This window comes from Neomonachus schauinslandi, chromosome 15 (genome assembly GCF_002201575.2).
Source record: "Neomonachus schauinslandi chromosome 15, ASM220157v2, whole genome shotgun sequence".
In the NCBI taxonomy this organism is placed as follows: domain Eukaryota; kingdom Metazoa; phylum Chordata; class Mammalia; order Carnivora; family Phocidae; genus Neomonachus; species Neomonachus schauinslandi.
Window position 1 is genome coordinate 59,331,087 of NC_058417.1, and position 21,158 is coordinate 59,352,244.

At 52.7% G+C, this 21,158-nt stretch overlaps 2 protein-coding genes across 3 annotated transcripts in view; one reads left to right on the forward strand and one right to left on the reverse strand.

Annotated features, from left to right (window-relative positions):
• Window positions 1–13,815, reverse strand: part of OGFOD3 (2-oxoglutarate and iron dependent oxygenase domain containing 3) — a 22,073-nt gene extending 8,258 nt beyond the window's left edge. The window contains exons 1-6 of the mRNA XM_021680752.2: window positions 13,643–13,815; window positions 11,433–11,650; window positions 7,687–7,762; window positions 6,663–6,705; window positions 4,424–4,488; window positions 3,884–3,940 (exon numbers count right to left, since the gene is read on the reverse strand). Of these exons, the coding sequence (XP_021536427.1) occupies window positions 3,884–3,940; window positions 4,424–4,488; window positions 6,663–6,705; window positions 7,687–7,762; window positions 11,433–11,650; window positions 13,643–13,716 (533 nt within the window). The 5' untranslated portion in view covers window positions 13,717–13,815. The remainder of the gene's footprint in view (window positions 1–3,883; window positions 3,941–4,423; window positions 4,489–6,662; window positions 6,706–7,686; window positions 7,763–11,432; window positions 11,651–13,642) is intronic.
• The window catches only part of HEXD (hexosaminidase D), an 18,611-nt gene continuing 11,085 nt past the window's right edge, over window positions 13,633–21,158 (forward strand). For both annotated transcript variants that reach the window (XM_021680750.2, XM_021680751.2), the window contains exons 1-4: window positions 13,633–14,005; window positions 14,342–14,453; window positions 16,138–16,276; window positions 20,847–20,956. In XM_021680750.2, the coding sequence (XP_021536425.1) occupies window positions 16,178–16,276; window positions 20,847–20,956 (209 nt within the window). In that variant the 5' untranslated portion in view covers window positions 13,633–14,005; window positions 14,342–14,453; window positions 16,138–16,177. The remainder of the gene's footprint in view (window positions 14,006–14,341; window positions 14,454–16,137; window positions 16,277–20,846; window positions 20,957–21,158) is intronic.

The window sequence follows — 21,158 nt, forward strand, 5'->3', positions numbered from 1 at the left end:
GGACCTCCCTACACACACCAAACGTACACCCTTACACACGTGTACACGTACCTACCTACACGCAGCATATTTACATGCCTGGACACACGTGTGCACACGGGCCTACCTACACACGCCACACACACTTACACCCCTACATATGCCCAAGTCTGCGAGACTCAGGTACACGCCCACATGCACCTACACATTCAGGTGCCTACCCACGTACCCGCGTGCACACGTGCGGAGCTAGCTCTAGCCCCACAAATGACGTAGCTCCAGCACAACAGGGTATCCTTCCAACATCTCCAAACCACTGGCCGATGCTTCAACATGCACACCACTAGCCAAAGGGTGCCCCCATTCCGCAGGGCGCCAACTGGGGGCGCACCAGACTTTTCCTGGGACCCCCTTAGACTCATTTCAGTAAGTAGAGCAAGCATTCTACCATCAGCGACGTTCATGGAACTTCTGCTGGGCCAACAACTACATTCAGAATGCCTCTAACCCTTCAACGGGGTAGGAGATACGTGTGCGCTCAGCAGCTCTTATCAGCCAAGTCAGAAAAACTACTTCTGAGAATGTCAGAATTTTTAGTGGGCTTTGTTGTCTTCATCTTTGTTCACCTTCAATGCGCAAAGCTTTGCCAACAGTGTTGAGCCAAATGTCCCAGTTCAACGAACCGAAAGAACTTAGAGGCTCGTGGTATTCCTTCACTCTGTCATCAAACCACACACTCTGTGGATGGCACACTAATGAGGTGATGGTGCTCCTTCTGGGCTCCCGGGGGCCCGCCCTGGACAGTCCTCCGGTTTTCAGTTCCGGCCACTGCATGTCACGCTGCACACTCTCCCTGAGGTCAGCAGACAGATGACAGCCAGAAAAGACGGGAAGCAAACTGACGTTTTACCTTCAGCACGTCCAGAGATGGCTGGGAGTCCGACGAAACCACGTGGACATGGCACCGAGAGCGGCAGGAGCCCTGCTCCCGGGGGCACACTGACCACCTCTGTAATAACCCGAGGTGGAGTTCCGGGAATTTCTCACCCTGAACATTAACCATAAAGCCAACCTCAAAGCTTTCCTTCCAGTTCACAAGACACACAGAGCGGAGCATTTTGTATTTTGTGTGAATTATCAGAATGCTTTCGTGGGAGACAGGCAGCTCTTCTGACCATGACATCGCCATGGCCTCGAGAGTCCCCAAACCTCGCTCTCTTGGTCCAGCAGAAATGTTCTGTGACGATCTAGACCATAAATGAGATCAGGCTGAGATCTCATGCTGGTAATACTCTTGTCATGTCTCAGAATGCTCAATTATTTTTAACAACAGAATAGACAAAGTTAGAAAAAAGATTCCAACGGCACTCTCTAAAACTGCCATTTCCTTGACAACACTATTTGAGAATCTATTTTGAGAAGTTTTAGTGATTGGGTTATTATTATGATTATTTTTTAAAGGTTTTTTTATTTTAAGAGAGAGAGCTGATGCGAGCAGGAGGAAGGGTGGAGGGAAAGAAAATCTCAAGCAGACTCCCTGCTGTGTGCGGAGCCCGATGCAGGGCTCAATCCTACAACCCTGAGATCATGACCTGAGCTGAAATCAGAGTGGGACACTTAACCAGCTGAGCCACCCAGGCGCCCCAGTTATTATTTTAATAATTGTTTTACTGTGTGAAACTAATTGGTTCCTTCCATTTTTCCTCATTGGTAACTACCAGTCTCATTTATTAAACCCTCAGCTCTGTTGGAACACAGCGAACGTCCTGATGAAGCCTGCGTTCCGTGCCTCCTGGCAGCCGCCTCCTCCAGCACCCACGTGCCCGGCAACGGCGCTCACCCTTCTTGGTTCAACAGCCAACTGGATTTTCACTCCAGAAATACAAACTCTGTTCCATACGTGCGACTCTCCCTGGGTTCTCTGCGCAACCACGAGCTGTCCCCGACCGCAGTTGGATCGACACCCCTTCCTCTCTGCAGGCTCGCACTCGAATGAGACACAAATCCGCTGTTTTCCCTTCATCCGTGGTGATCGTTTTTACGTTTCATAGAGCCTTGAACTCACGAGCATTAAAATACTGACGCACGCTGTTCACTTAACAGTAAACACCGTAAACACAGTAAACCAGTCACGGGGTGATTGCAGACCAGGCTCCTGCACCGCTGGTCACCTGGCCCTTTTGTGCTGCGAAACCCAGCCTCGCTCCAGGCCCAGACTTCAGGGCCGACCCAGTGAGGTCACTAGTGTGTGGCAGGGGTCAAGGGCACCACTCACTGCCGCTATTATTTGCATGTCAAGTTCACCCCGACCCTTCGCTTCTCTCTGGACCAGGAGCCCAGCTGTCTCCCTGGAAACACCACCAAGGGGAAGCAGCGGCTGTTTCCAGGCCTCGAGGCTACGGCAGCAATGGGCCCGCTGGTTGCTGGTCAGGGACGGGTGCTGGGGCCAAGGGGACGGAAGGGCAACGTGGGGGTCCGCGTGGCGATGAGACGCTCGGGACCGTGACTGGCAGCCCTTACGTGACCTACCCAGGGGACAGAATTGCACACACTCACACAAATAAGGCAGAACCAGGGATTCTGAGCAAGACGGTGGGGGCAGCACTGGGGCCGGTTCCTGGGGGCGATGCCCTGCTCTGCTCACGCCAACTTGTTGCCGTTGGGGGAAACTGGGTGAAGGGTACATGGGGTCGCCCTGTGTTATTTCCCCAAACAGTCTGTGAGTCTTGATTATCTAAAAATTATAAGTTTTAATTAAAGAAAGCCGCTCCCCAGTGAGGGGAGCTGTCAGGGCAGGAGGGCCGTTCCTGGCGCCGGCATGTGTGGTGTGACTTGAGAGGGCATGGTCCCCTGCAGCACCCTGGGCTGCTCGTGGGGCTGTTGCAAGAGCTGCTGGACCCGCTGAGGCTGGCTCTGCCCCCCTCCACGTGAGCTGTTGCGAGGGGCAGGGAGCAGCCCTGGACAGACGGGGGGGGGCGCGCGAGGCCTCCACGGGCCTGCTCCTGCCACAGGGTCGTGTGGGCTCGATGGCCTGGCTGGACCCACAGCGACTGAGGCAGGTGCTGCCCTGTGCACCACCTCCTAGCCCGAAGCGATCTGGACGCTAGTGCAGAGTGTAACACTCACAGCTGTTCTAGTACTTTCTGCCAGTCGGCCCTGGCTGCACAGAGTGTCAGGGAAGGAGAAAAACCACGGAGCTGGGAGAAGAGGCCAACCCAGACAAGCCCCCTCCCTTCAGTATTTCTGGGGACGCTCATGCGGTCCATGGGTTCCCTGGCCTGGCCCCGGGGGCAGAGAGGTACCACCCCTGCGTCCACCTGCCCGGACTCTGATAAAGTGAACTGTGCATTTCAGCCTTCGTGAGACCCTCTGCTCACAATGTGCCCACGACAAGCCAGGGGCTGTGGCACCTACCCCAGGGACATGCACAAGCCCTCAGCTGGGGTGGACACGGGGCGGGCGTGGTCTGGAGAGGTGGTGGTCAGGTGGGTATGGCCGGGTGGTGGTCTTTGAGGGCAAGGGTTGGGTGGGTGGACGTGGTCAGTGGGCATGGACTCGGTGCTGTGGTGGGATGGGCAGGGTCGGGGAAGGCGGGATCACGGTGGGTTCGGACAAGTGGGCGTGCCCAGGGGCGTGGCGTGGGCTGGTGGGCGGGGTGAAGATGGGTGGGCACGGGCGCAGAGGGTGGGTGGGTGTGGCCTAGCCCGGGGCGTGGCCTAGGCCCTTGAGCGGGGGGCTGGTGGGCGTGGCCCTGCAGCTGGGTGGGTGTGGCCGTGATGGGCGTGGCGCGCCTGGGTTCCGCCCCTGGCTGGGCGGGGCTCCCGCGGCACCGACCCTCCGCCCTCCCCACTCAGCCTGCGCCACCTGCCTCCACGTCTGACGTCATGACCGCTTTCCTCCTCACCTGTACAACTGGAAGTCCTCTTCTGAGAAGACGGTTTGTATTTTATCTCCAAAGTATCTGTGAAAAAATAGGCTGTTAACAAATGTAACGTTTCATTGGACGTCTGTTGTCAACGCTTTATTATAATCTTTGAATCTTTTCCCCACTTCCTTTAGCTTCGTTGTTTCCTCCTGGGCGCTGATCTCTGTTTCTCCAGTGATAACCACGTGATTAAAGGGACGGAAGTCAATGTGAGCACCAAGGTTGGGAGAATCTCTGCTTCTCTGGCCTCAGGGAGGATCGGAGTCCCACCGGACTCTCCGGCTGTCCTGAGGGCCTGGCCAGCCTCTCACCCCTCCCACCTCTCCCTCTGGCTGTCCCTCGGCCTCAGGAAGGTCCCGCTTTCCGGAGAAGGCCCCTGAGAAGCCTCCGATGGAGCCCCAGGCTGTTCCCTGCAGCTGGTAAACAAGGATCCCGCCCCCTGAGAAGGGCCATACCCCCAGTTCCAGCTAAGAAATGCACAGGGGTGCAGGGAGGGCTGCAGCCCCTCAGGGCTCTCACCTGTACAGATTCACAAAGCGCTTCCCGACAGACAGGGCCCCTGAGTGCAAGTCCAAGACGGATGCCTGGAAAAGACGAGCACAGGGCGGCAGGGGCCTTGAGGTCCAGCCCACCCTCACCCTGGGTCCGGGAGGCCATGCCGGGTTTCAAGACAGGGGACCCAGGGTACGTACAGGACAGATCTCATTCTCTCCCGCCCAGTCTGATTTTCTGAAAACAGTCCACAGACCTGTGAACTCCTGCAGCTGAATCACACCCCGCCCACCCTCGCTCCTTCAGCCCTGTTGAGGTGTAAGGGACAGATGAGCTGCACAATTTGATAAGCTTTGATGTCACATACCCGTGAGCCACCATCACCATCAAGATAACAACCACATCCCAGAATGTCCTTGTACCCTCTGCCATCCTGCCTCTCTCCCCCGACTCCTCCCCACCCAGGCAACCACTGATGTGCTTCCTACCGTCACAGACTGATGCACATTTTCTAAAATTGTATGTGAATGTGATCATGTGGGATGCACTCTTTCTGGGTCTCCTTCTGCTCAGCATAACCACTCTGGTTCGCTCATGCTGTTGTGTCCACAGACATCCATCCCATCTTATTGCTGAGGACACTCCATGGTTTGGGGTAACACAACCATGTGGGTTGTTTCCAGTTTGGGGCTATTACCAATTAAGCCGCCCTGAACACTGGCAGACAAGTCTGTGTGGACAGATGCTTTCATTCTCTTGGGTAAATCCCCAGAAGTGGAATTGCTGGGTCCTACTTTCTAAAACACCGTCAAAGTGTTCTGCACCCCTGCCCACCCCACCTCTGTGGGTCTTCCCCCGATCCGGGAAAAGTGGTCACCAGCAGGGACCATTTTTACGCTATCTGGAAGCTACTATATTTCTCCTAATTGGTGCAGTGATCAGCCCAGGGGTTTGAACATAATTTGAGCTTAATAAATGTTAACTGAACTTAAAGGCATCAAATCTGGTTTCTTTGCTGCAAGACAACTTCCTGAGGGAATGCCCAACAAAGAATAAGAGATGAGTCCAGGCACAAATGGGTTTTTAATAAATGCTACCCCTGATTCAAACCAAACTGAAATAAAAGGAGCTTAATTTTCGGAACTCTGGGGGAAATTTTGTAGAATAAAATAAAGTCATGCAGATAATCATAGAGATACTTAGAAATTCTAGCAAAGTCCATAAACTAATCTTCCCAGGACTTTCAAACATGTAGACCGATCCAGGTCCGCGTAATGGCGATAATTCAGCCATTGCCAAACAATGCAGAGAAGACTGTATCTTCCACAGCTTCACACGCTGGGTGGAGACCCACATTCAGGACACCACAGGGGAATGCAAGCTAATGTGCGGTGCTCGTAAGAACAGGACCCCAGGTGCTGCCCAGGAGGCAGATGAGACACAGGGCTGCCCTGGCCCAGCAGCTGCTGTGACTGATCACCACAAACCGGGGACTCAAACTAACCGGAATTTGTCTCCTCACAGCTACTGAAGCCAGAGATCCTAAAATCAAGGTGTGGCCAGGGCCACGCTCCCTCTGAAGGCTCTAAGGGAGGACTCCTCCTGCTTCTTCCAGCTTCTGGTGGCTCCAGGGGTGCCCTGGCTTATGGCTGCATCCCTCCACCTCTTTCTTCCTGCGGCTTCTCCTCGTCCACAAGTCTCTCTCTGCCTCTCTCGCATAAGGACACTTTTGCCATTGGATTTAGGGCCCACCCCAATCCAGAATGACCTCATCTTCAGACCCTTAACTTCATGGCATCTGTAAAGACCCCTTTTCCAAATAAGGTCCTATCCCCAGGTTCTGGGTGGACTCACTGTTTATGAGATCCCCTGGGACGTCCCCCCCCCCGCCCCCCCCGCTGGGCCCCTGCACTCTCACACACATGGATGACAGTGCCCACACCGTGTCTGTGGGGCCTCCAGCCTGGAGGCTGGGGAGCATGTGCGTCACCATGTCCCAGGAGCCCCTCCCGCTTCCAGGGCTGGCCACCCTCCTCACTGGGCTCCTAACCCACCCTGTCAGCTCACTGTCTGAGACCAGATCCGCCTGCCCCCAGTGGGGGCCCCAGATCTGGAGCAGGCTGCTGCAACTCACTGTGAAGAGCGGGGACACTCTTGTGCCCCCTGAATGTGGCCTGTCCACACTGGCGATGTGGGGGGACACCTCCTTGCTCCTGGACGGACAGCAAGTTAAAGGGGCAGAAAGAAAACTGAAGCAGGAACTCACCCCTCCGTCAGATCCTCCCAGGGACAGCCCCTTCTCGGCTATGCTGTGGGGGAAGGTCATTATATTCAGGATTTAGTTAGTAGAATTGTCTGTGGTATATCTAGGCAAATAACCAGCATGATTCATGTAATGTTAATAGATTGTTTAATATTTGCAATATAAACACATGTTCAGACCAAAGGACTCAATTTTCAAAGCTAAATGAGTAAATGGTAATATTTCCTCACCATCTTGTTAATTAAATATGACAGATTAGAAACAAGTAGGCTTAATTTCCATCTTTAGCACCGAGAGCTGGTGCCCACCCAAATGGGCTGAGCTACTCCCACTGGGTCCCTGGGGATGGGTCAACCCGACTCCAGTGACTCCTGCCCCACGAGCCCCTACACTGTTATCTAGAAACAGGAGGAGCGTCTCCCTGCTGGGACGGGCAGCTGGGACATAGGCTGAAGGCAGCTTGAGGGCAGACGCCACTCCACCTTGCACCTGTGTCTAAACAGCTCTCGTGTCTGAACAATTTGTTGCAAAATCAAAGCTTTAAGATCTTGTTTTTAAAATCCCAACAAAGAAAAATCCAGTGTCGGCTGCATCTGAGTAAGACTTCCTGCCCCGACACCAGTCACGGCTGGTCGGCCCAAGGGCTAATGCCCAGCCAGCTTAGGCACAGAGACTGCACCGCTCTCTTGTGAGCCCCTGTTGCAGGGGGCACGTCTGCACAGGGCACCCACAGTCTCCCCAACAGCTGAGGAGGCAGCATCTCCTAGACCTCCTATCCAGGTCAGACCCACTTCCCCTGAAGAGGGCTTGGGCCTCGGCGGGTTCCAGCAGCAGCAGCAGCATCCCTGAGGGGAACACCCTTTGCTCCTGGAAACTGGAGAAGCCTGCTTTTGCCCTTGGAGGCACGCAAGAAATGCTTAGGAATTCTAAATGAATTTCTTTATGTTGTTTTTTTAGTAAAAACCGTCTGCTTCCTGTCCTGCAGCCCCACTTTCCCATTTGTTCGGGACAGAAGAGGCTTGGGTACCTGCGAATCCGCTGGGCTTCGTCCCTGGTGATGACGGTGTCCGTGATGCCCCGGCCACACTTCCTGGGCGAGCAGCCTGGGGAGAGAGGAGCCAGAAGGAGATGCTGACCCCATGCTGAATCTGTTGAGGACTTACCTATAGGTGGCCCTCCCCAGGGGAACTCTGTGGGGCCGTGCCTTCCACAGGATGAGGGGGCCGGATTTGGCAAATAAAATACAGGACACCCACATAGGTGTGAATTTCAGAGAGGCAACAATGATCTTTTCGGTGTAAGTGCATCCTCTGCGGGACATACCGACACCTGGCTGGACACAGCACATTCCTGGTGGCCCCACACCAGGCAGGTGGTTACCCTTGGGAAGAGATCCCTGAGCCAGAGGCAGTATCCATGACAATCTAGGACCACAGATCCAGACTTCCTAAGCCCCTGTGAGAAAGCCCTTCGGGGACAACTGAAGCTGTGCTTTTAATTCTGGTCACTGTCCTGTCCCAGGGGCCCGGCAAACCAAAGGTGCTCACCATGTGTCCCACTCTGCACTCCCTCCGTCTCTCTGCACCCGGGATGTGCAGCTGCTTAGGGGCAGGAAGGTGGAGAAGCTCGGATGGCGCCGAGACCAGGATCAGGTGGATGGGGCCAGGATGAGGCAAAGCATCAGACAGACGGGCTGAGCAAACCCCTGGTGTTTCAGCACACAGGGCGGGCCAGCTCCCTCGTACGGGTCCTGGCCAATGAGATGGAGCCGAGCGACACTCTGGGACAGGGTGGGCTGGCTGACCTCTAGCTTTTCATCCTTCTTCCCCCTTGCTGTCTGGAACGTGAGCCTGGTGCCTGGAGGTAGAGTGGGTGTCCTGGGACCAGGTGAGCCACACACTGAGTCTAAGTGCTGAGGGGCTCACAGAGCACCAGGCCAGTCTGGGGGGCCTTTCTCTGTGCCTTGTTGTGTGGGAAAAATAAACTTCTACTTGGGGGCCATCGGGGGAGAGGTGCCTCAGTTCCAGGAGGCCAAATACCATCCCACTGATACAGGTGTTTTCATTATAAACAAAAGCCACATGTATGCTTTTTATAAGGGTTACTCCCTAAACAAAATGACAACAGAAAGATAAAAAATAAAAGCAAATACAACAACAATCAAAAGAAAGCTTGGAGAGTGATATCTGTGTAACTACTGTGTTTTAAGACAGAAGAATCATTACAGGGAAAAAGAGGGTCATGTTTAGAAGTGACAGAACAATTCACCAGGAAGATGAAGACATGACAAACAGCACCAGATACTATCATCTCAGATAAGAAACAGCCAACACGAAAGACCAGTCAGGAGAAGCTGCCAGACCCACAGGCACGGTGGAGATGCCTGCTCGCCTCTCTCAGTAATTGATGCACAAAGGAGACAGAAGTCCGTGAGGATGCAGACTAAGAGACTGGGAGAATCACGGAGAACTTTGCATGCAACCGTTAGAAAACGTTTTTCCAGGTATACATAGAACATTAACAAAAACATATTAGGTCAAAAAGAAAGTCTGAGGGGCACCTGGGTGACTCAGTCGATTGAGTGTCTGAGCTCAGGTCATGATCTCAGGGTCATGACATCGAGCCACAACCAGCTCCACGCTCAGCTCAGAGTCTGCTTGAGATTCGCTCTCTCCCCCTCTGCCCCCCCACCCGCTCATGAGCGTGCATGCACGCGGGTGCTCTCTCTCTCTCTCCCTCAAATAAATAACTCTTTAAAAAAAGAAAGTCTCGGGGCGCCTGGGTGGCTCAGTCGTTGAGCGTCTGCCTTCAGCTCAGGTCATAATCCCGGGGTCCTGGGATCAAGCCCCGAGTTGGGCTCCCTGCTCAGCGGGAAGCCCGTTTCTCCCTCTCTCTCTGCCTCTGCCCCTCCTCCTTGCTTGTGCACTCTCTCTCTCTGTGTGTCTCAATTAAAATAAAAATCTTAAAAAAAAAAAAAAATCCAGGGGCGCCGGGGTGGCTCAGTCTGAGCGTCTGCCTTCGGCTCAGGTCATGATCCCGGGGTCCTGGGATCGAGCCCCACATCGGGCTCCCTGCTCAGCAGGAAGCCTGCTTCTCCCTCTCCCACTCCCCCTGCTTGTGTTCCCTCTCTCACTGTGTCTCCCTCTGTCAAATAAATAAATAAAATCTTAAAAAAAAAAAAGAAAGTCTGAGCCAACATCAAAGGACCTATATCATACAGATTATATATTATTGAGCTACAAGGCAATTAAGTTAGAAACTGATTTTTAAAAAGAGAGAACCAAAACCCCATGAATTTTGAAATGCTGAAACCCAGTAGGAACAGAGTGTTCAACATGAGTAAGGGTCAAGAGTATAATTTGGGTGAAAAAGTGAATTTTGGATGGTTGACTTATCAGGGCATGAGCACACACTCCACACACACACACACACGGTGCGGTGCTCTGTCCAGACACCCCCACAGGGGTCGAGCCTCTGTCTCATCAGGAGCCCCTTGCCCAAAGTAGAAGCCCCTCCAGCTTGAGGGGCAGGAGAGAAGTCCAGAAGCTTTAAATAGACCTCAACTATTTTTTGGTATTGTGGAAATATACATTACACAAAATTTACCATTTTACATTCATAGTGTTGTGCCAACATCATCACTATTCGTCTCCAGGATTTTTTCTGCCTCCCAAACTGGAACCCCACATTGCTAAATAATAACAACTCCCAACCCCCCACCCCCTCGTGCAAACTTTTAGTGTTGCTAAATTATTAAGTGCGTGAGAAGAGAAACTTCAGCTCTAACTGCAGAGAAATACTTTCTTGGAAGCTGGGACAGGAGAGGGAAAGGCTGAGGGAGACAGGGAGGGCACCCACACGGGCGAGGGAGGTGGAGCCCTGGCCCGCGGGCGCCACTCGGTGGAAGCACTGGGCAGTCTTCTTCCAGTTCAGTCCAGAGCACTGCTCTCAATGAAAAAATGAACAGAATTCTGTCTTTAAGACAGTCGCGCAGGCTAGGTTTTTAAAACGGAGAAAGTGCCCAGCAGCGAGGAATGTGTGAGAAATTAAAGCCCACTGGCACTGAGGTCCTGGGCTCTCCGGGTGCCGAACCCCATGGGCGCCTCTGGGCACCACGCCCCCTCCTGCCTTCCTGCCCCCCGCCACCCCCCCCATGGGACACTCGACCTGGGGAAGGGCTTCTGGTAGTGACATTTTTTTTTCTTTTTTAAGATTTTATTATTTATTTGAGAGAGAGCGAGAACACAAGCAGGGGGAGCGGCAGGCAGAGGGAGAAGCACGCTTCCCGCCAAGCAGGGAGCCCGATGTGGGACTCGATCCCAGGGCCCTGAGACCATGACCTGAGCTGAAGGCAGACGCTCAACGACTGAGCCCCCCAGGCATCCCCAGTAGTGACATTTCTTGTTGCAACATTTTCTGCAGCGACAACACTCTATAACACTCTATAGCCAAAGACCTTTCTCGTTTCAGCTTTCTCTTCCTTACCTTTCCAATTCCGTTGTGTGCCTCCAGGCAAACTGTCTCTCCAGCAGAGTGCAGGGCACCTCGGTAAAATGCTAGCCTCGGTGACCGGCAGGCTTGCCCCTGCATTTCCCAGTCCAGGTGTGGGTTAACCCACCTGAAGGAGGGAAAGTTCGCCCATACCCCCCGGCCCCCGCCCACTTTCAATCTGATTCCCACCAATTCATTGCAGCAGAACACAGACGCATCTCAGACACAGCGCGTTCCATGTTGACGTGCTGCTCTTTCCCGGACTGCAGCAGCATCGCCTACCTTCGAACCTTCGGTGACTGTCATAGTCCTCTGAGCAGGGCACCTCGATGAACCTGCCTGGTAGCATCTCGCCACGGTGAGCCAGGACCTCAGTGACGCCACCATCACCCCTCAGACTGCCCCAGAGCAGCAGCCCAGCAAGCACGGCGCAGGCCCCTGGGATGGCGGTTCTCAGCCACTTCCTCGGCACCTCCCACGGGGCCCGGACACTCTTGGTGCTGAGGACAAAACACAACCGCCGTCACCCAAAGGCACCCGTGTGTGCTGAGAAGACAGACCATGATGACCAGGGACCGCACCCACACTTGGTTACAGCAAGCCTTACAGTGTTCTGCAGTAACGGAGGTCAGAGCTGCTCTCAGCCAATCCAGGGGCACTCGGCAGCCTGGGAGGATGTGCTGGGGAAGGAGGCCCCAGCCCCATCTGACCCGTGCTGGGAACAAGGTGAGCTGCCAGTCAGTGTCCCTCCAGGCCCACGGAGAACTCGAATCTGTGCTGCCAATCACATTGCCTGCAACTGAAACTGACTGCCCCGAACCATGTACCAGGGCCCATGCCCACACACAGGACACAAACTAAGTGTGAGTCAAGCCCACTTCACTAAAACCACAAGCCAGCCGAGATGACAAGCACAGTGAAAACAATGTGCAATTAAGACACTTTTTGCACAACCTGGGTAACTACACTTCTCACTGCCAGGCTGAAGTTGCATGCACATGTGTGTGCACATCTGTACCCATGTATGTGCCCGTGGGTGCGGCTGTCTGTGTGCACCTGTGTAAACGGGAAGCTGTCTACTGTTGTCTAGGAAAGACTTGGTGACTGTAGGGCTCAAAGAACTCGCAAAAAAAGAAAGAAAAAAAGGGACGCCTGGGTGGCTCAGTTGTTAAGCGTCTGCCTTCGGCTCAGGTCATGATCCCAGGGTCCTGGGATCAAGTCCCACATCGGGCTCCCTGCTCCACGGGAAGCCTGCTTCTCCCTCTCCCGCTCCCCCTGCTTGTGTTCCCTCTCTCGCTGTGTCTCTCTCTGTCAAATAAATAAATTAAAATCTTAAAAAAAAAAAGAGAAAAAAGATCAAGGCACTCTTTTAAGGAGGTGTGCCCTGTTTCTTCAAGTATGCAATTAATTCCTGAAAAGCAGGGAGTCTGACTTCTATTTTTATGTCCCTCAACTCTTTGCAGTGCTATATGAATAAAACAAATTCCAATAAATAAATCCCAAGGGGGGCACAGCACGGTCAGACCACGTTGAGTGGATACCTGATCATTTTAAACAGGGATCATAGACACCTGAAGGGGAAGGGGGGCTCTGCCCAACTCAAAAAGATTCCCCACCCCTAGAACTGCTGTCCAGCCTCCAGGCCACCCAGCCTTCCATAATTAGACCAGGGTGGACACCTGACACCAGCCGGCCCAGCATTTCCCTTCTCCCGAAATTCCAGACAGGGCAGGGAGACTGCCAGCCCATCTCAGCAGCAAATGATTGGCACCCTGACCGACAAGGCAGAATTGCTGGGGACCCTTCTCCCCACAATGCGGCTGCGGAATCTGAAAGGGACGGGGGGTCGGGTTGGGGGAGGGGGTGACGACGACGACGATACACGCACAAGGACACAAAAGATGAAGAAACTGCATCTTCGGCCAGATTCAGATGCAACACTCCCCTCGGGGTCTGCTCAAGGGGAGCATCCTGTTTGGAGCAAGCTGGCTCAAGCTGCACCCAGAGAATCTCGCCAGAACAGAAGGGGCCTGCTTTCCAAGTCTCAGAGCAAGGCCCATGGCCCCTGGGCAAGCACTGGGGCTCAGTGATTTTTCCTGGAGCGATGAAAACACACCCTGGCTCTGAGAGCTTTAGGAAGAACCCCCTGCAAGGCTACGGGATGGGACGGTCACTTATTCATTCATCGGGCCATCCATCCGACGGCCCTCCTACACACAGCCCTAAGGACAGCGCACAGGGACGACACGACGGGGCCTCGGAACACGCCCGCGTCGGGAGGCCGGCCGTGGAGCCCTCTGCACACAGGGTCCGGGTCAGGGAAGGATTCCGCCCCGAGTTCCCGTCCGGAGTCCGAACCCCCAGCCCGGGCCGCGCAGCACGACTCTGCAGGCCACGCCCCTATGTGCCACGCCCTCTGGTCTGACCACGCCCGCCGCGCGGCCACGCCACGCCCGCCGCCGCAGCTCGCCCCTCCCCGCGCTGTCCGGTACCTGCTCGGGCGCCGGCGCTCGGCCGCCCCGCTGCCCTCGGGAGCCTTGGGCGCGCCCCTCCGCTGAGGCGCCATCGGGCCAGGCCGCTGCGGAACCGGGCGGAACGCGGGAGCCGCCCGAGCCCGGGACGAGCGCCGCGAGAGGTTGCGCGAGGCCGGCGCTGCCGGGGACGCAGAGCGACGCACTCGACCGTCGACCCCGGGTCTGGCGGCCAGGCCCGAGCAATCGGAGGCCGAGCGCCGAGCAGGGCGGGGCGGAGCGGGGACCTGGGCGCGCACTGTGCAGGGCACCGCGCCGCCCGCGCGCCCCTCGCCCGCCCCTCCGCCCTCGGAACTCGCCGAGCCTCGGAACCTGCGGTCTGAAGTGCGTCCTCTCCCGCAGTGTGCGCCCTCTTCCCGGGGTCTCTGGTCCCTCCTCCGAGGTCTCCAAGTCGTCCTCTCCTCCCGGGGTCTCCAAGCCCTGCTCCCGGGCTCTAAGGACCCCCATCCCCAGGTCTCGGGGCTCTTCTTGGGGGGTCGCCAGCCTCCTCTCCTGGAGTCTCTGCGCCCTTCTCTGTGGTCTCCAAGCCCTTATCCCAGGGTCTGTTTGCTTCGCTGGGGTCTGCACCACACCTGGGGGTGCTGGGACCAGCTGGTGCTCAGTACACGCCTGTCTCCCGAAGGCCCCGCTGCTTGTTGATAGCTTTCCGTTTCCCTACAGAACCGTCCGTCCTGTGCATGAGAAGTAAACTCTTAACCGGCCGTGTCAGGACACCTGAGACTCTGAAGGGGTGAACAGCGAGGTGCATCCGTGAGGAGTGAGCCTGAAGAAGGTGAGTAACTTACTGATGATACAGGGAAAAGAAAGTGTTCATGCGATCGTCGGACTGAAGAGGTCTGCCCAGCATTCCTGGCACAGGGGAGACCAGTGCGGATCATCGCCTTCAGGGGCTCTTGGCCTCACCCGAAGCCCTGAGCAGTCAGCGCCGAGTGCAGACGCCCGTTCATCTGATAAGTAGTGACCTTCCACCCAGGTGTTCGGAATAAGCTCATCTCTGTAGACTTCGTGCAGGAGGGAATCCGAGCAAAGAGATTAGCACACTCATAACAAGGTGAAACAGGGACTTCTCTGGTTCTTTTCCTTTAGATTTTGCGGAGACTTAACGCTGTTAAGCCAGTGTGTCTGCCGCAGGTAAGATGTCAGCATCCCTCTTAGCCCAGCGATGCAGCCGCGGGAGCAGATTTCTCTCTGAATATGAGGGGGTGTTCACACCACCAGTGCACACTTCTCAACTTGGAAGTGTTTGAGTCTAGTCCCTGGAAAATAGATTTGGCTTGTAAGATTTTTAAACAATTAAGCTTTTTTTTTTTAAGATTTTATTTATTTATTTGACAGAGAGAGAGAGAAATCACAAGTAGGCAGACAGGCAGGCAGAGGGAGAGGGAGAAGCAGGCTTCCCGCTGAGCACAGAGCCCGATGTGGGGCTCGATCCCAGGACCCTGGGATCATGACCTGAGCCGAAGGCAGATGCTTAACCATCTGAGCCACCCAGGCATCCCTAAACAATTCAGCTTTAAAAGCAGTTTTCAGAATGCGTTTTCACAAAACTCATGCACCCATCAGCTGGTAATTTAGGTAATTGCCTTGAGAATTTTGTCATTGAGATTGTTTTGAATATAATTTCTTTAAAAAAAAACAGACTGGTTTCTGTGTACGTCTATTTTATCTTCCCTGCTTTATAATAGACTTCTTAAGGTCAGGGATTTATGAGTCCTCACACAGAATGAGTAGTTTGAATTACTGAGCTGTAAACGTGACCAATATGCAAAGATTTTCTTTCACTTTTCTCATCCTGTCCTTTGTGTTTTTATAATAGCTAGGGGGGGGGGGGAAAAAGATTGCACTCCTTCCCAGCTGCCTCACTGTCATCCAGACACTTCCTTTACTTTAATAGAAGCTAGTTAGCCCTGATGTACTCGTGGCTCATTTGCTTTTCAAATTATCAGCGGTCTGTTTTAAATCCTAGACAGTTTTCTCTGACTTAGACTAAATTTTTAGTTTCTTTTTCCGTACAACCAAGCTGATTTGAGCTCTAGAAATGTAAAGTATTTTTACTGCTCTTGAAAGTAAAATAAAATTAAGGATAAATTTTCTACAGAAACATTGTAAGACGTGAAAGATGTTTATATATATCTGCCTGTTTTCGCTAGCATAGTATGCACAACTTAAGACAGTCTTTAAAACAAAATTATTTTGCAGTCATTTGTGTTATTATAGATCATAGCCATCTTATGAGGAAACCAGTGCTATTCTATTTTAGGGGCAAATAATAATTAAATGGCAGAGGTCCCTCTATTTGAACACTATTTGAACATGAGGTAGACTTCTTGATTCATTTTCATGTTGGTGAAATGAGTTTTCCTTCCAGTGAATAAAGCAAACCTGGGCGTGTGGGAATGGAAACACAGAGTGGAAGGGCAAGGGCTAAAAGGGCTAACTTTGAATTTCTCCACTAGGAAGAAGTGCCCAGACAAGAGATTTTTGTTATATGACTTCATGAAAAATAGTGAAATGTCAGGTTCTTCACCATTTAAGATGCGATTAGTTCATTTGGACCTTAAAGGAGCTCCACCAAAGGTTTCCTACCTCTCTGAGGTAAGAGCCCCTTTCCCTCTAGACGATCTCCCTTGCCTTGGGTTTGGTCTTCAAAGCTGTGAACAGTATTCTGTAGAAATGTTTGCTTAGAGTGCAACCCTGGGGTTCTAGGCGGGGGCACGATGTTGGCGGCAGCATAGATTTTGAGTTTCCCCCCAAATCCCTTCATAAAACAGAGCAGTTGCAAAAGGATAGCAAAAGGGGGCAGGGGGAGGGGGGAACACAACAAAGGAGACCCACAGCCTCTTTGTTGTGGGCTGAATTGTGTCTCCCAAAAAGATAATGTTCAAATCTTAGCTACTTGTACCTATGAATGTAACCTCAGTTGGAAATAGAGTCTTTGCAATTATAATCAACATAAGATGAGGCTGTATTGGAGTAGGGTAGTCCTAATCCAGTGAGTGATGTCCTTATAAGAAGAGGGAATTTTAGGGGCACTTGGCTGACTCAGTTGGTTAAGCGTCTGCCTTTGGCTCCGGTCATGATCTCAGAGTCCTGGGATCAAGTCCCGCAGAGCAGGGAGCCTGCTTCTCCCTCTGCCTGCCACTCCCCCTGCTTGTGCTCACTCTCTCTCTCTGTCAAATAAATAAATAAAATCTTAAAAAAAAAAAAAAAAAGGAGTGATATTTATTTATTTATTTTAAGATTTTATTTATTTGACAGAGAGACAGCAAGAGAGGGAACACAAGCAGGGGGAGTGGGAGAGGGAGAAGCAAACCTCCCGCGGAGCAGGGAGCCCGATGCGGGGCTCTATCCCAGGATCCTGGGACCATGACCCGAAGGCAGACGCTTAACGACTGAGCCACCCAGGCGCCCCAGGAGAGGGATATTTAGACGCGGGGGGGCACCTGTGGGGACAGAGGCAGAGATTGGAGGGATGCATCTACAAGCCAAGGAATGCCAGGACCTCCAGCAACACCAGAAGCTAGAAGAGGCAAGGAAGGGTTCTTCCCTGGAGCCTTCAGAGAGAGCACTGCCCTGCCCACACCCCGATATTTTTATTTCTGACCCTAGACCTGGAAGAGAATAAATTCTCATTGTATTAAGCCACGCAGTTTGTGGTAATTTGTTACAGCAGCCCTAGAAAACCAGTACACTCTTCGAGGTAGGTATGCAGGTATCCCCGTGAATCCCCAAATGCAAGTGGTACAGCATACCACCCACGTGGGATTAGGTGCCAGGCAGGAGGTGATGGAGGAGGGAGGAAGGAGTTCTGACAGGGCCAAGACCAGAAGACAGAAAACAGGCCCACAAACACAGGTCCTCTGTCGAGAGGAATGGGGGAGAGGTTTCACTGGCGGCAATTTGAGAGTGGGTGCAGAAAGACTCAGAAGAAGATGCTGGAGAGGCCTAAGGCTCTCAGAAATACCTTTGGAAACTTCTAGAAAGACCGAGCCCCACATTAAGAACACAGTGTTGAGAGAATCCATGGGGAACTGGACAGGAACATTGGAAGTAAAGCAGAGAAAAGGTTCTAATACGGGGAGCAGGGATGCGGAGGAAGGAGAGGGAGCCTGTGGCCAAAAAAACAGACTAAAGCAGAAGAACAGAAGTGAGCAGACGCCGTGGAAAGCATACTGTTGGGAAATAAATAAGGAAAAAGAGAATGTCACACGTGAAGAGATAAAAAGCATTCTGACAAATGCAAAGAAGGTCCAACTCGCCTGCACCTGGAGCCCCCTCAGCTCTCTGCTGCTGGGGGGCCAACCGCCCCAAACTTTGAGGCTTAAGACAGCAATTCACCATTCCTTCTGTTTCCATGGGCTGGTGGGTGGTTCTGCTGGTCCACCCTGGGCTCTCTCCGCTGTTGGCAGTCTCCTGACAACTAGGAACACCTGATGGTCCAAGATGGCCTCACATGTCCAGCAGTCAGTGCTGGCTGTCCACTGGACACCTGGGTTATAGTCCTCCTTGTGGGCGCCTGTCCTCTCAGAGGCTAGGCCAGCCTCTCTCAGCGTGGCCGTCACACGACAGTGCTTTGAGAGCATGGGAGCCAAAGCCGCAAGCCTTCCTGGGCCTAGTGCTCCTCTTGGAAAGCAAGTCTAAAGTCAGCCCAGATTCAAGACTGTGAATAGACACCACCTCTTGATGAGGAAGGCACTGTATCGTAGGCTTGTTTTCAGTTTGCAACAGTCCCCCAAGAAGAGAACCAAAGCAATGCTGTAGGACAAATGCTCAGAAACTACAGAAACACTGTCCTGAAATTTAAGAATACTTGGATCTGCATGTTGAGAGGGCATACCTGGGGCGCCTGGGTGGCTCGGTCGGTTGAGCGTCTGACTCTTGGTTTCAGCTCAGATCATGATCTCACGGGTTGTGGGATCAAGCCTGGAGTCAGTCTCCAAACTCTGGGCAGGGGGTTGCTTGAGACCCTCTCCCTCTGCCCCTTCCCCCACTCATGTGCTCTCTCACTCTCTCCCTCAAATAAGAAATAAATTTTAAAAAAAGAAAGAAAAGGCATACCATATATCGAAGATGATAGACGCTAAGTAAATCTTTTAGTAAATGTATGAGACTTCAAAGAAAATGAAAATGAACAACTCTTGGGCACACAGGAAAAAGGTACAAGTTCTGTATGAGGGAAGGATAATTAGATCAGCATCAGATACTTTGATGGCAGCATTTTATGACCGAAGACGAGGGAGTCACGTATTTAAGATACTGAAGGATTTTGTATCCAACCAAATTGACCTTCGGGTGTGAAAGCCACAGGCCAGCTATTGTGAACATCCAAGAAGTGAGTGAATTTACTGAAGAACAAGCACCAGCTGCTGCAGCATCACACCTGGAGTAACCAAATAATTGCTGAGAGTAAATTCCTCCTTAAGGAAGCATCCCAGCCAACACATAATTGGAGAGTCACCTCCGTGCAGCTCCTGTTCAGTGCACGGGGTGCGAATGTCAGCGGCGGCTGAAACCGTTAGGCAGAAGTGCAAGGCATGGGTCTGGCTGATGCCCCTCATCACTCCGGCGGGGCAGGCAGACTTGTGACTTCTAGAACCATCTGTGAAGTATTCTTGCCAAAAGAATGACACCTGGATCCAATCACCCCTTCATGTCTAACCACCAGCACGCACAAGAGTAGGAAATAGGCAAACATGCTACAGGACATCTTGAGAATACCACCCATCCAAAATTTGGAAAATCATACAAAACAAGTGACTTGCTTTCTTCGACAAATAAATTCCAAATTAAAAAAGCAGAAGGGACTATTAAAAATCAGAGAACCTTAAAAGATCCATTCAAACAATGCAGTGTATGGACCTTCACTGGACTGGGTTCAAACAAGCCACATGTGAAAAGATTTTAAACACAGGAAAATTTGAGCACGGATGATATTAAAGATTTGGTTAAGTGGGATAATGGTGTTGTGGTTGTGCTTTTGTAAAAAAATCTTCATCAGGGATATATATCGAAGTATGTATACGTGAACAGTTGTGTTGTCTGGGATTTGCTTAGAAATACTGCAGTCAGAAAAGCGGAAAGTAGGGGAAACGATGTCGAGTCTCGACGACAGATGCAAGAGGCTCAGCGTATCATGCCCCACGTGTGTGCACGCTTGTGCGGTTTTACAGCGAGGACCCTCTCCATCCCAGCCCCGTGCCTAGCACTGGGCCGGAGTATGTGCTGGGGACAGCTGGGCCACCCGGCCCCACAGCCTCCTCACCACCCATGGCACAAAGGATCGCCACCGACCCCAGCAGCCAAAGTGCCAAACAGGCTGCAGTGGTCAGATGGCCACACGAGGCTGAGAAGCAAACCAGAAGCAAAAATGCTGAGCAAATGGGAAAATGCCAAGACCATTATGTTGCGTTATCCGCATGCCTGGCCTGCATTAGCTCGCTCCACTCCAGTCTGTCTGCCTCTTTTTGTAATTTGCAGAAAACTACTGATTCTGACTTGTCTACGGCAAAGTTTTAGCCCCAGGCTGTTTCCTTCTTCCATCCAGCTTGCTTCAGAATGTCCCCATACTCCTGGGAAAGGAAAGCTTTGACAGACACGTCAACAGGAGTGTTAAAAATCTTGTGGAACCTGCAGTGACCCTTGTCTGGGGAGGGGTTGCTGTTTGGATACCTGCAGGAGGCCCCTCCGGTGGAGTCCATAATGTCTCTTTTCCACCACAGCCTTGACACCGGACTAGAAGAAAATCTCAGTTCTGTATGGTAGACATGGACCAATCCTGATACTGCTTGAGGATAGGAATTCATATCCTTTGACGCAAAGGTAGAGGAGGAAGTGGGGGTGAGCAAGGGGAGGCCCCATGAGCGCAGCCAGGAACAGCCCACTCCCCACCACACCCTCAGCCCCTCACCGCCTCCTGGATGAGCCATGAGGCTGAGCCACAGCTCTGTTCCATAGGTACAGACCCACCCTGTGCCGAGTGAACAGGGTGCAGTGTTAGAGTTTGATTTGGTGTAACACAAAGTACACGTTCCAGGTTAAATGTTTCCGGGAGTAATGTGAATGTCAAATATAACCCTTGTCCACAGGCAGGAAGACAGTTCACACGTTGCACGTCTGTCACCTTCCTGCAGATGACTGCTTCCTCATAGCATCCCTATTCCCCCAGGTCTTTCCTCTGTTCCATGCCTTGGGCGCCAATGGGCTCCTCCTCGAGTATGAAGACATGTTTCCCTATGAGGGCCGCCTCAGGCTGCTGAGAGCCAAGCATGCGTACAGGTATCCCCAGCCACGGAGAAGCAGATGTGTGGGGCCACCCAGAGGTGTGGGCAGGGCAGGCGAGGGTTTGGCTGTGGTGGGGCGGCCCTCTTCTGGCTTTTAAACTCACGTCTTAGTTACAAAAATAAAATACATTTACTGGAGAGAATTTGAAAACATTTAGGGGAAGGGAGAAGATGGGGGGAGGCGGGGGGGCTAGGGG